The sequence below is a fragment of the Heptranchias perlo genome, chromosome 6, assembly GCF_035084215.1.
Source record: "Heptranchias perlo isolate sHepPer1 chromosome 6, sHepPer1.hap1, whole genome shotgun sequence".
Lineage (NCBI taxonomy): Eukaryota > Metazoa > Chordata > Chondrichthyes > Hexanchiformes > Hexanchidae > Heptranchias > Heptranchias perlo.
The window spans coordinates 110,746,136-110,760,515 of NC_090330.1; the positions used below are offsets into that span (position 1 = coordinate 110,746,136).

The 14,380-nt window shown below is 49.6% G+C and overlaps 1 protein-coding gene across 1 annotated transcript in view; it reads right to left on the reverse strand.

The window, feature by feature from the left end:
* LOC137323157 (collagen alpha-1(IV) chain-like) overlaps positions 1 to 14,380 on the reverse strand; it is a 198,853-nt gene that overhangs the window by 58,017 nt on the left and 126,456 nt on the right. Inside the window, exons 22-30 of the mRNA XM_067986640.1 lie at positions 13,991 to 14,074; positions 9,986 to 10,069; positions 9,784 to 9,854; positions 8,050 to 8,241; positions 7,031 to 7,199; positions 6,097 to 6,189; positions 5,819 to 5,923; positions 3,236 to 3,333; positions 2,975 to 3,125 (exon numbers count right to left, since the gene is read on the reverse strand). Of these exons, the coding sequence (XP_067842741.1) occupies positions 2,975 to 3,125; positions 3,236 to 3,333; positions 5,819 to 5,923; positions 6,097 to 6,189; positions 7,031 to 7,199; positions 8,050 to 8,241; positions 9,784 to 9,854; positions 9,986 to 10,069; positions 13,991 to 14,074 (1,047 nt within the window). The remainder of the gene's footprint in view (positions 1 to 2,974; positions 3,126 to 3,235; positions 3,334 to 5,818; positions 5,924 to 6,096; positions 6,190 to 7,030; positions 7,200 to 8,049; positions 8,242 to 9,783; positions 9,855 to 9,985; positions 10,070 to 13,990; positions 14,075 to 14,380) is intronic.

A 14,380-nucleotide genomic window follows, 5' to 3' on the forward strand; every position in this document is an offset into this window, starting at 1 on the left:
CTTATATTCTATGCCTCAGCTAATAAAGGAAAGTATTCCATATGCCATCTTAACCACCTTATCTACCTGTCCTGCTACCTTCAGGGATCTGTGGACATGCACTCCAAGGTTCCTCTCTTCCTCTACACCTCTCAGTATCCTCCCATTTATTGTGTATTCCCTTGCCTTGTTTGCCCTCCCCAAATGCATTACCTCACACTTCTCTGGATTGAATTCCATTTGCCACTTTTCTGCCCACCTGACCAGTCCATTGATATCTTCCTGCAGTCTACAGCTTTCCTCCTCACTATCAACCACACGGCCTATCTTTGTGTCATCCGCAAATTTCTTAATCTTACCCCCTACGTTTAAGTCTAAATCGTTAATATATACCACAAAAAGCAAAGGACTTCGTAGCGAGCCCTGTGGCACCCCACTGGAAACTTCCAGTTGCAAAAACACCCGTCGACCATTACCCCTTTGCTTCCTGCCACTAAGCCAATTTTGGATCCAATTTGCCACATTCCCTTGGATCCCATGGGCTTTTATTTTTTTGACCAGTCTGCCATGTGGGACCTTGTCAAAAGCCTTGCTAAAATCCATGTAGACAACATCAATTGCGTTACCCTCATCGACCCTCCTTGTCACCTCCTCGAAAAATTCAATCAAGTTAGTCAGACACAACCTCCCCTTAACAAATCCGTGCTGACTGTCCTTGATTAGTCCGTGCCTTTCTAAGTGACAGTTTATCCTGTCCCTCAGAATTGATTCCAATAATTTGCCCACCACTGAGGTTAGGCTGACTGGCCTGTCGTTACTCGGTCTACCCTCCGCTCCCTTTTTAAACCTTCGATTTTCAATTGACCCCCGGCCTCAACAGCTTTTTGGGGGAGAGAGTTCCAGATTCCCACTCCCCTTTGTGTGAAGAAGTGCTTCCTGACATCACCCCTGAACGGCCTGGCTCTAATTTTAAGGTTCTGCCCCCTTGTTCTGGACTCCCCCCACCAGAGGAAATAGTTTCTCTCTATCTACACTATCAAATCCTTTAATCATCTTAAACACCTCGATTAGATCACCCCTTAATCTTCTATACTCGAGGGAATACAAGCCTAGTCTATGTGACATAAATCAATCACCCCTAAAAGATTCGATTCAATTTATTTTATTTGGTTTGTACCCCTCTTAGAAAAACAGGAGCAGGAGGAGGCCATTCGGCCCTTCGAGCCTGCTCCGCCATTCAATATGATCATGGCTGATCCTCTATCTCAATACCATATTCCCGCCCTCTCCCCATATCCCTTCATTCCCGTGTTGTGCCATCGACACTAGACAAAACGTTAGGAACTCTCGATTATCTGCCAATTGAAGACCAGAGCGATGATCTTCTGAATGACAGCTCTCATCGTGGAGCCTTGCCAGTTGGGAGCACAAACTAAAGCCACACTTTTGATTTTCCGTCTGATGGGAAGCTGTGGGTGATCTCCCATGATTTTCTGTTGGGGAAGCATGATTCTTATTTGTTAATATCCCGATGGGCGATATTCCCCAATGGGTGTGTCTCTGGAAAATTGTTCGTCTGATGACCTAAAGATCAAACTGGTTAGTTTCATTGATTGGAGGGATTTGCTAATTGTGTCTAATTTGCTAGTTGAAACCTGTCGAGCTCTACGACTGCGTGATGTATTTATTTGTATCTGACATTTTCAGCTGAGCTGGCAGATCCCCCATGGCATTGCTCATGGTGCGCAGGATGCGCTGTTTTATAATAGTTCTGTCTTACCAAATAACGCAATTATTTTCTACCTGCTTTCCTGGATTTTGATTTGCACCTTCCCTACTTCCTCAATTCTGATTTGTTGCAGTTTTACCTTGAGCCAACCAAGAAAACTTGACGTCTGAAGTATGACAGGAAGTAAGTGTGACGTTTACAGGAAGTAAACAAATGTAAAATCATTGAGTTCGTGTGAATCACTTTGAAAGAAGTCGCACCAAGGGGTGGGGTTTAACCACTGAAACGTTGGAAGTGGACGGTTGCTTCAATTTAGCAATTCTTTCCAAATCTGGTACATGATCAGATGAATGATTCCTTTTCATGCTCTGCTCAACTCTATACACTATACAATACGACAAAACATACTGAATTTGCCTTGCCAGAAATCAGGAACGTGTTCAGTGAGCCATCTATAATTACTGTATTTCTTCCAAAGTAATCCTTAAGCCGGGCTGTTGACCCAGGACAGCCTTTTATCTTTTACGTGTCTTGAGATAACATTGTACATTTCGTATTTGACAAGTTTTTTGGGCTTTCTTGAAAACAATTGCCGGAGGTTATTTTCTGAGTATGTGCTGTGGAAGTGGTGAAGCTCATTTACTGGACATGGAAGCAGAGGACACAGGACATAGATTTAAGGTGATTGGCAAAAGAACCAAAGGCGACATGAGGAAAAACTTTTTAACACAGCGAGTGGTTAGGATCTGGAATGCACTGCCCGAGGGGGTGGTGGAGGCAGATTCAATCATGGCCTTCAAAAGGGAACTGGGTAAGTCCTTGAAGGGAAGAAATTTTCAGGGCTACGGGGAAAGGGCGGGCGAATGGGACCAGCTGGATTGCTCTTACATAGAGCCGGCACAGACTCGATGGGCCGAATGGTCTCCTTCTGTGCTGTAACCTTTCTAGGATTCAATGACACCCCCAGCCCAGGTTGGACACTTGTGGACAGCATGTTGCTATTTCCTGACATGGACTGGTAACTGATGAACTTTCCCCTTTATCGATCTGTGCTAACAGTGATTAGCTGTCACCCGACATTACAGCAGTGACTACAGTTCGTAAATAAAAAAAGTACTTCATTGTCTGCAAAGTGCTTTGGAATGTCCTGAGGTGGTGAAAGGCACTATATAAATGCAATTTTATTTTTCTTTCTAACGCTCATTTTAAATGTAGATTTGAAGTCCATTCTTTGTAACTGTTGTCAGGAGTTGATTTTCTGCTCACCTTTATCACCTGGGAACCCAGGTAACCCTGGGCGGCCTGGTCCGCCTGGAATTCCCGAGAGTCCTGGGTCACCCTTAGGTCCGTGGATTCCATCCAGTCCTGGGGCACCTGGGAAGCCTTGGGGGCCTGGGCGACCTACTCCCGGCTCTCCCTTCATTCAGGAAAGAATTAGTCAGTCAGTAGCAAGGATCACAAGGAAGGGAAAATAAAAAAAGATGAAATGGAGTCAAGTGTCATTATACATCGGGTTTATTCACTGACCTTTTCCCCTGGAGTTCCTGGCTGGCCTGGGAAGCCGCCGTATCCTGCCTGTCCTGAAAGGCCTGGTGGTCCAGGTTGACCTGGAATTCCAGATTCACCTGTAAGATATAAAGGGTGCATGTGAGTGACTCACAGCCTTCCCCGTGTCCTTCATACCATCGATTGAGTTTTCTGAGAGACGGGCAGATTAGCTGCCTCATCTGGAGCACTGTGTTCTAATATTGGGCTCCACACTATAGGAAGAACATAAGAACATAAGAAATAGGAGCAGGAGTAGGCCGTTCGGCCCCTCGAGCCTGCTCCGCCATTCAACCAGATCACGGCCGATCTTTGACCTCAACTCCACTTTCCCGCCCGATCCCCATATCCCTCGATTCCCCGAGAGTCCAGAAATATATTAAATCTTTAGTGAGGGTACAGTGCAGATTCACCAGGAAGCTGCACCCGGTAGGAAGAAATACCAATACGAGGAAAGACTTAAAAAAGTGAGTCTTTTCTGATTGGAAGTCGCAGATTACGGAGCGATATGACTAGAAGCGTTTAAAATGATGAAAGAATGGGACAGGGTAGTGGAGACGCTAGAAGGAGGGGCCATCAATACAAGATTAAATGGAGGAGATTTAGAACAGAGAAATTTCTTCACACAGAGAGTCGTGAGGCTGGTTGGAATTCACTTCCAGGGTTAGTGGTTGGGGCAGAAACAATATCAACATTAGATTGGATTGGAGAGATGGAATAAAGAAAAGGGATTGATGGGATGTGGGAACAGGGCGGCCAAATGTGATTAGAACTGTTTGTTTGTGTGGAAGGTAAATGCTAACATGGACTAGATGGGCCGAGTGGCCTGTTTCCCTGTTGTAACCTCTCACCATTAATGTAGTTTCTCCGGTGGGAGGTGGGTCTGGTGGATCTTCTGCCAAAGTCAGAGTGAGAGATCGACAGAAACCCATGGAAATTACAAACTCAGGGCCGGTGTAGTGGGGTACGAGTACTCAGGGCCGGTGTTAGTGGGGTACAAGTACTCAGGGCCAGTGTTAGTGGGGTACGAGTACTCAGGGCCGGTGTTAATGGGGTACGAGTACTCAGGGCCGGTGTTAGTGGCGTACGAGTACTCGGGGCCGGTGTAGTGGGGTACAAGTACTCAGGGCCGGTGTTAATGGGGTACGAGTACTCGGGGCCAGTGTTAGTGGGGTACGAGTACTCAGGGCCGGTGTCAGTGGGGTACGAGTACTCAGGGCCGGTGTAGTGGGGTACGAGTACTCGGGGCTGGTGTTAGTGGGGTACGAGTACTCAGGGCTGGTGTCAGTGGGGTACGAGTACTCAGGGCCGGTGTCAGTGGGGTATGAGTACTCAGGGCCGGTGTTAGCGGGGTACGAGTACTCAGGGCCGGTGTAGTGGGGTACGAGTACTCAGGGCCGGTGTAGTGGGGTACGAGTACTCAGGGCTGGTGTCAGTGGGGTACGAGTACTCAGGGCCGGTGTCAGTGGGGTATGAGTACTCAGGGCCGGTGTTAGCGGGGTACGAGTACTCAGGGCCGGTGTAGTGGGGTACGAGTACTCAGGGCCGGTGTAGTGGGGTACGAGTACTCAGGGCCGGTGTTAGTGGGGTACGAGTACTCAGGGCCGGTGTAGTGGGGTACGAGTACTCAGGGCCGGTGTTAGTGGGGTACGAGTACTCGGGGCCGGTGTTAGTGGGGTACGAGTACTCGGGGCCGGTGTTAGTGGGGTACAAGTACTCAGGGCCGGTGTAGTGGGGTACGAGTACTCAGGGCCGGTGTTAGTGGCGTACGAGTACTCGGGGCCGGTGTTAGTGGGGTACGAGTACTCGGGGCCGGTGTTAGCGGGGTACGAGTACTCAGGGCCGGTGTTAGTGGGGTACGAGTACTCAGGGCCGGTGTCAGTGGGGTACGAGTACTCAGGGCCGGTGTCAGTGGGGTACGAGTACTCAGGGCTGGTGTCAGTGGGGTACGAGTACTCAGGGCCGGTGTTAGTGGGGTACGAGTACTCAGGGCCGGTGTAGTGGGGTACGAGTACTCAGGGCCGGTGTTAGTGGGGTATGAGTACTCAGGGCCGGTGTCAGTGGGGTACGAGTACTCGGGGCCGGCGTAGTGGGGTACGAGTACTCAGGGCCGGTGTCAGTGGGGTACAAGTACTCAGGGCCGGTGTCAGTGGGGTACGAGTACTCGGGGCCAGTGTTAGTGGGGTACGAGTACTCAGGGCCAGTGTCAGTGGGGTACGAGTACTCAGGGCCGGTGTCAGTGGGGTACGAGTACTCAGGGCTGTTGTTAGTGGGGTACGAGTACTCAGGGCCGGTGTAGTGGGGTACGAGTACTCAGGGCCGGTGTCAGTGGGGTACGAGTACTCAGGGCCGGTGTCAGTGGGGTACGAGTACTCAGGGCCGGTGTCAGTGGGCTACGAGTACTAAGGGGCGGTGTAGTGGGGTACGAGTACTCAGGGCCGGTGTCAGTGGGGTACGAGTACTCAGGGCCGATGTCAGTGGGGTACGAGTACTCAGGGCCGGTGTCAGTGGGGTACGAGTACTCAGGGCCGGTGTTAGTACTCAGTGGGATGTGGGTAAGTTTACCTTTAACACCCGTTGGGCCCGGGAATCCCAACCCGGTTGGGCCTGGATCACCTTTAGGTCCGCGAGTTCCTTGCACACCTGGAACACCTGGAGGTCCTGGGTCACCTATTGGGCAGATAGACAATAACATTCATTCAAAAACAAACAATTAAGAAAGACAATGAAATAGACAAGGATGGAATTAGAATTGGGAGATTAATTTTATTAATTTGTTTAATATAGTTGCCACATCACCATAACCCATGATGATTGGATGGACGGTTGAACCTTGAACCTACCTCTACTCCCTGGTTCCCCTGTAAGGCCTGGAGACCCGGTTTGACCTGGAAGTCCCACTCTACTTATTGCATTGCCTGGTTCGCCTTTCAGACCTGTTGCAAGGAAACAGTCAACAGAACTTTGCATGAAAAAGAAGCCATCGTGAATTAATATATTCGAATAAATCGATTCGAGTAGATTATTGGAAGTCGGTGTGATTTTGGTGCCTGTTTATTTTCCTGGGTTGTGGTGGTGAATAGATTTGTTTTTGGTGCTGTGGTGAGATTATGAGACCAATATAACCAGAAGGACACAACCTCCTCTCTCTGTACAGGAGAGATCAGCCTTTTACATCCTTCCTTTCTCTGCCACTTGTCTCTCTTCCTTTTTCTTACGAATATATGAAGAGGCTCAGGGAAAGACCAGCTGACATATCACACCTGTCCGATGGCGCCAAGATTCAACCTGCGCACAGTGTCGCCCTCGTCCCAACTCACTCTCCCCATTCACGCAATCTCCTGAGGAAGAAAACAGAAACTCTGGACATTCCTTTCTGACCACTCCACCAATGGGCAAGTGTGGAATGTCGTAAGTTAAGAGCGGTGTCCAAAACGACTCATTCGCCAGCGAGTTAATCATTCTCACACGGTCTTTGCCGATCAGAAGCTGAAGGAAACAGACGCATAAAATATTTGCGTCCTCCACCGATCCAGAGGTTTCACCTTTCCAAGTTGTGCTTCTGTTTCTCAACTGATCCGTTCATCCACAACCATTTAAGGCACTCCTGGCAGAGGGCATACTGAGAATAGAGAGGCAGAGATCTGTGGGGCTCTCAGGATTTTCCATCCATTAATGGGCAGGAATCGTAAAAAAAAAATCCACCCTTTGGTGTATCCGTGAATCCACATTGCACTGAAGGTCAGCTAAGAGACGGAATGCTGGACCGGAACTCACCTGCTGCACCGGGTATCCCTGGACGACCTGGAAATCCCTGCGTACCCTTTTCACCCGGAAACCCTGGCTCACCCACTCCTGGAAGTCCTGGAGGGCCCTGATCTCCTGGTGTTCCAATTAAACCTGGAGATCCAGGGAAACCTGGATCACCTTTGAAACCGATGGTTGCCTAAAGAGTTAGAGATGACAGTTAACAGCTGGAGAAGTTCACAAGATGTTACCCCCTATGTTAGCAACCTATGGCCTACCCCGGGTGATAGAATCAATGTTCTCTCCATCCTACATTGATCCCAGGGAGTAATATCTGTAAATTGCAGCTGTTAGATTCAGTGTTCTGTTGAGCTCGAGGCAGATGTTTGCAGATTCTGTTGACAGTAAGGACACAAGCCCCTGGCACAGGATTGTAGGCCGATCTCCGATTCACATCCTAGCTGGCAGCGAAGCCTTGCAATTTCATAGAATCATAGAATCCTACATCGCCGAAGGAGGCCATTTGGCCCATCGAGCCTGTGCCGACTCTTGGAAAGAGCTATCCAATTAGTCCCATTCCCCCGCTCTTTCCCCATAGCACTCTAAATTTCTGCCCTTTAGTATTTAAATGAGGATTTAATTAATCTACATAATCCACAATACCAGTGATAGAGATATGGAGGGGACAATACCAGGAGGGGAGGGAATGAGGGAAGACTGTCAGAGGGACAGGAGAGGGACTATACCAGAGGGGGAGAGAGGACTGATATGCACTCTCTGTAGATGAGCTCCCAATGGGAAGGTTGACCCCAAAATGTTGAATTTCTGAAGGAACATCGCCCAGGGCTTTATAATTCTGTGATAGCCAATCACAAGATTGCAATGTTTTGAGATAGTTTGAACAGTTGAGACAGATTGAGAGTGAGGAATATAAATTCATTGGCTGTGTGGCTTTCTATTGAGCAACATAGTCTGTGCCCTCCTGATATTGGTGTCCCATAGACAACCCCTCAACCACCCATTCAGCAGTTACACATCTCAGTACTTACTGGTTCACCTTTGGGCCCTGGGATGCCCGGAGGTCCAACCATGCCTGGTAATCCGTTCAGGCCAGGCACGCCCGGAGTGCCTGCGGGACCATGGTCACCTTTATCTCCTTTTAGTCCTGGTAAAGTCTGGATATCACCGGGGTCACCTTTTGATCCTGGAATCCCCATAGGCCCTGGGACACCATCAACTCCCTGAAAATAAAAACAAGAATCTGTCAGCATCATACAAGAGTTGGCCATGTTTCGCCATTCACTGTCACCTCCGCCAGTGCAGCGCTCCCTCAGTACTGACCCTCTGCCAGTGCAGCGCTCCCTCAGTACTGACCCTCCGCCAGTGCAACACTCCCTCAGTACTGTCACCTCCGCCAGTGCAACACTCCCTCAGTACTGACCCTCCGCCAGTGCAACACTCCCTCAGTACTGACCCTCCGCCAGTGCAACACTCCCTCAGTACTGACCCTCCGCCAGTGCAACACTCCCTCAGTACTGACCCTCCGACAGTGCAACACTCCCTCAGTACTGACCCTCCGACAGTGCAACGCTCTCTCAGTACTGACCCTCCGACAGTGCAACGCTCTCTCAGTACTGACCCTCTGCCAGTGCAGCGCTCCCTTTGTACTGACCCTCCGCCAGTGCGGCGCTCCCTCAGTACTGACCTGGGGTGTCAGCCTGGATTATGAGCCCAAGTCTGCAGCTCCCATGCAGCATAGAGCTGGCACAGACAGTACTGGTCACTCACCTCGCCTCCAGCTTCCTTCCAGGCATGCCCGGTGCTAACCTATGGGGGTGGTGCTGTGGAGGCACAGGGGGACACCACCTCCCACAACAGAAGTCAGACAGGGATTGGGCTACTCTGCCACCTCCCTGCGGACTCAGGCCTCAACATTGGGTTTCCTTTCCCTTCATTTTTGACTGTCACTTTTGAGCCCTCTCCCCATTCTGCCGCCACGTTTCCCTCGCCCCCAAACTTCCACAGACCCCGTCAGGTCCATTTTGGCCCCTGTGTTAGGGAGAAGATCAATTATTTCTTCTGTTCTCCGGTGGTCTCTTGCCACAGTAGAGAAATAGAGATCGTGAAATAGAGAGTGAATCATTGTGAAGATTGAGTGTGAATCTATAGAATTAACTGTACCTCCCAATTTACATAGAATTACATTGAATGTACAGCACAGAAACAGGCCATTCGGCCCAACTGGCCCATGCTGGTGTTCATGCTCCACATGAGCCTCCTCCCACCCCTCTGCATCTCACCCTATCAGCACATCCTTCTAGTCCTTTCTCCCTTGTGTGTTTATCCAGCTTCTCCTTAAATGCATCTACTCTATTCACCTCAACTACTCCTTGTGGGAGCGAGTTCCACATTCTCACCACTCTCTGGGTAAAGAAGTTTCTCCTGAATTCCCTATTGGATTTATTAGTGACTATCTTATATTTACGGCCCCTAGTTCTGGTCTCCCCCACAAGTGGAAACATCTTCTCTACGTCTACCCTATCGAACCCTTTCATAATCTTAAAGACCTCTATCAGGTCACCCCTCAGTCTTCTCTTTTCTAGAGAAAAGAGCCCCAGCCTGTTCAGTCATTCCTGATAGTTGAAATCTCTCAGTTCTGGGATCATCCTTGTGAATGTTTTCTCGTTATCATCCCTGGCATGAGACAGTTTGCCTGGTGCACCGAGAAACATTCCCCCCCGGAACTACGCCAGCTACAGCCGCCGAGCATCAGGAACACTCACAGGTTGGCCTGGGAATCCCGCTCTTCCTGGTGGTCCGTGGTCTCCCTTGGTCCCTGGAATTCCGGGATCACCTGCGAAACACAGGAACAAGTAAATTTGGAGCAAAGGTCTCAGTATGCCCGGGGGAGTCTTTTCAGAAGAGCGTTGTTTTACTGGCCCGAGCCAGTGTTTAAGCTCCCCTGCGCTGTGTGTAGTCACTCACCTACTCGTCCAGGTGGCCCTTGGGGACCTGCTGGTCCCGGGAATGCCGTGTAATTGCAGTGGAAGCAGGTATCTCCTTTGGCACCTGTAAGGAAATCCAGACCGTTAAAGAACCCTCTAGATTATTGTGGCTCCCGTGTCTTAGAACAGTCTCCTCAGCGAGTCCCAACTCCTCATTCCTTCAAGAGTCCCTGTACCAGGAGTGAGGAACTTCAGTTATGTGGAGAGACTGGAGAAGCTGGGATTGTTCTCCTTAGAGCAGAGAAGGTTCAGGGGAGATTTAATAGAGGGGTTCAAAATCATGAGGAGTTTTGATAGAATAAATAAGGAGAAACTGTTTCCAGTGGCAGGAGGGTCGGTAACCAGAGGACACAGATTTAAGGTAATTGGCAAAAGAACCAGAGGGGAGATGAGAAGAATTTTTTTTTACGCAGCGAGTTGTGATGATCTGGAATGCGCTGCCTGAAAGGGCGGTGGAAGCAGATTCAATAATAACTTTCAAAAGGGAATTGGATAAATACTTGAAGAGGAAGCATCTTCAGGGCTCTGGGGAAAGAGCAGGGGGAGTGGGACTAATTGGACAGCTCTTTCAAAGAACCGGCACAGGCACGATGGGCCGAACGGCCTCTTTCTGTGCTGTAAGATTCTAATTCCATGATCCTACCTTGGGATCTAATAATATGCTGGGATAACAAACAGCAAACTCTACAACAGTGAGCTGGTCGACCATGGGGTGAATTAGCTTGACGCTTCTCCAGATCGGCCCAGTTAGGTGTGTGTGAACGGGGTTCTCGCTGAGGTCATAGTGACGGAGTGCAATTAACCCCTGTGAATGTCACCCCCCTTTATCCTATTCTGTGTACATTCCAATTGGTTCAATTGCCTTCCATTAACTCAGCTTCACAAACAGATCCAGTTGTGACTTGCTTGGTTTTTCATAACTCCCTCCCTCCCTACTCCATCTCACCCTATCAGCATCTCCTTCTATCCCTTTCTCCCTCATGTGTTTATCCAGCTTCCCCTTAAACCCATCTACACTATTCGTCTCAACTACTCCTTGTGGTAGCGAGTTCCACATTCTCACCACTCTCTGGGTAAAGAAGTTTCTCCTGAATTCCCTATTGGATTTATTAGTGACTCTCTTATATTTATGGCCCCTGGTTTTAGACTCCCCACAAGTAGAAACATCTCCTCTAGGTCAGCTGGATTTGAATTGCCTGCCACACATTTCACTCGAGGAATCACACTGTCCGTCTTTGTTCAGTAGTAGCTCAGCTCGTTCCCCTTGAGCCTACAGTTCTGAATCAGAGACATTTCTTTCTCCCTGCGGTCGGCTTCAATCTCTTGCACCCCATGATTCCTGAGCCTGGGACAGCATTGCTGGAGCACAAGACAGCCAGGGGTGGAATTTGGAATGCGACCTGGTTCAGAGAGTCACGGGGGAAAAGTTGGATAAGGGTCCGTTTTGGGCGGTGGTGACGCGATGCTCTAACACCCCGTGCCCGTGGACCCTGCGCAGGCAGCACGCAAGTTTGGACCCAAGGTAGCATTTACCCGCAATCGGCGTTCCATTCCGTGCCGTGCCCGGGGAATCGATGCAATTCACACTTTCCACCACCAGGGGGGAGCGCAATCTCTTAAAGGGAGGATGTTTCTTAGAAATCTCTTAAAGGGAGCTGGTACCTGTTATTTGCTGAAAATAACAGCCTACTGTCTGCATGAAGTCTGAACAGAGATCAGACATCACACACGTAACACACAGATACAGGCCCCATCCCTATGTTTACACACTGATGAGTTATGTTAAAACATTGAATAAAGGTTGCGCACTACTAAATCCCACCTCCTCCAATCTGCACACCAGACCTCACCAATCTGCTGATCTGAGTTGGTACCAGGCCTGCGAGAGAGCGTGCAGCAAGGTTCTCTGCTGATGCACTGGAGACCTTGGTGCAAGAGATGGACAGAAGGAGGGACATCCTATATCCGCAGTGGGGGGGCAAGTGGCCCTCCAGATATATACTCAAAAGGCAGTGGGAGGCAGCGGGGGACGAAGTCAATGCCAGGCGCACAGCATCATGAACATGGATGCAGTGCAGGAAGAAGTTCAATGCTTTGACAATCCTTTGGTCAAGGTGAGTGAGGTCAACTGTCAAGTGGTGTCTCCTACCAACTGCACCATGCACTACACCCCCATCACCCACACACCAATAAACTCTCTCCATCAATACTCAACTCTTACAATCAGATGCTTCCTCTCACCCTTACACATTACCACTGTTTCAAGCCGCCCACCCACAACTCACAGGCCACACACACTGGCTGCTATTCAACCAATACAGGCACATCACCCAGACTCACGTCCCGCTTTCTTGCAGGAGAAGGTGACGCATATGAAGAGACAACAAGTGGCCGTGGCATTTAGCCCCTCGAGCCTGTTCCACCATTCAATGAGATCATGGTGGACCTGTGACCTAACTCCATATACGCGCCTTAGCCCCATATCCCTTAATACCCTTGGCTCACAGAAATCTATCAATCTCAGATTTAACACTCACAAGTGAGCGAGCATCAGCTGCCGTCTGTAGAAGAGAGTTCCAAACGTCTCCCACCCTTTGCGTGTAGAAGCATTTCCTAACTTCACTCCTGCACGTCCTGGCTCTAAATGTTAGACTATGTCCCCACGTCCTAGCATTCAAGTCTAGGAGATCTCCAGAATCAGTTACAAATGTCTCGGCAGCCAGAGGCAATAATCCAGCCACTAACCTGTAAATCCTGCATGGTCCCTTTAAATAGCGGTGGTGGGGGGTCCTCTGGGCACTCTAAGACACGTTCAGATGGTCAGGGTTAACACTGTGCGTTGAGTTGAGCGTTAAGTCCCAAAATGGTGTCTATCACTTTAAATCAGCGTTGCACACTGATTGAAGCCATTTTCTCCCTACTTTACATGATTCCAGCGTTCGTTATCTGCGCCTGCGCTAACTCCTATACCAAGATGGCGTCCGGCGCACATCACGCAGGAAATATGCGTGCGCATCCAAGACGCCATCTTGGATGTCGGAGAGGCCGTGTAGCGCCGAAACAACGGGAGCTACACGGCCCAATTTAGCGCCCAAAGAATCTTACAGCACAAAAGAGCCATAGAGTTATACAGCACGGATAGAGGCCCTTCGGCCCATCGTGTCCGCGCCGGCCATCAAGCCCTGTCTAATCTAATCCCATATTCCAGCATTTGGTCCGTAGCCTTGTATGCTATGGCATTTCAGGTGCTCATCCAAATGCTTCTTGAATGTTGTGAGGGTTCCTGCCTCCACAACCCTTTCAGGCAGTGAGTTCCAGACTCCAACCACCCTCTGGGTGAAAAAGTTCTTTCTCAAATCCCCTCTAAACCTCCCGCCTTTTACCTTGAATCTATGTCCCCTTGTTATAGAACCCTCAACGAAGGGAAAAAGCTCCTTAGTATCCATCCTATCTGGAGGCCATTCAGCCCATCGTGCCTGGTTGTTCCGGGTCTCTATGTTACGACAAAACAATTCTGAAGGAAGCAGAGGAGGGTGTTTCTAGTGTGTTATGCCCCCCCCCCGCCACTCCCCCCGACATGCAGATATCAGAAGAAGAGGCAGGGGGTGGGCTGATGTTCTACACCAGAAATCCTGCTCGTTTCACCACTTTGGACCCAAATGCAAAGTGCCCCTGGGTCACACCCTGGTGCGATTTAGGAAGGTGGCAATGGTCAAATCCACCAAACTTACCCCTCACTGCAAACAACTCCACCCATGGGAGATGGGAGGGGTCAAGGCTGGGCACACTGGACGTAAAGGGACAGCCATCAAGCCATGGTTGAATTCAGGTAACCAATCCGCCACTGATGGAGAACATTCACTAAAAGTTACAGCAAACTTGTGTCTGAAGAGTTGCTGTGAAAGAGGGCGGATTGTCCCCATTGCTTCATGGGTCATATCTACTGACGTTACAAAATGAACCGTGCAACCCAATAAAAACTCACCTTTCAGTCCAGTTTCTCCTTGGAATCCTCGTGGCCCATCAGCTCCTGGTGGCCCAGGTAGACTTTGACAGTCCTCATCTGACACTGAAACAATAAAAACACCATTAGAAAAGACGCCCGCATTCGATCTACTGCATTTTCAGTTTTAATAACCAATATCAGCCGAGCATCCTTTACCACCTGCTGCACTAGAAGGAAAGAACTTTTTTTTTTTTTTTTTTATTCGTTCACGGGATGCGGGCGTCGCTGGCAAGGCCGGCATTTATTGCCCATCCCTAATTGCCCTCGAGAAGGTGGTGGTGAGCCGCCTTCTTGAACCGCTGCAGTCCGTGTGGTGACGGTTCTCCCACAGTGCTGTTAGGAAGGGAGTTCCAGGATTTTGACCCAGCG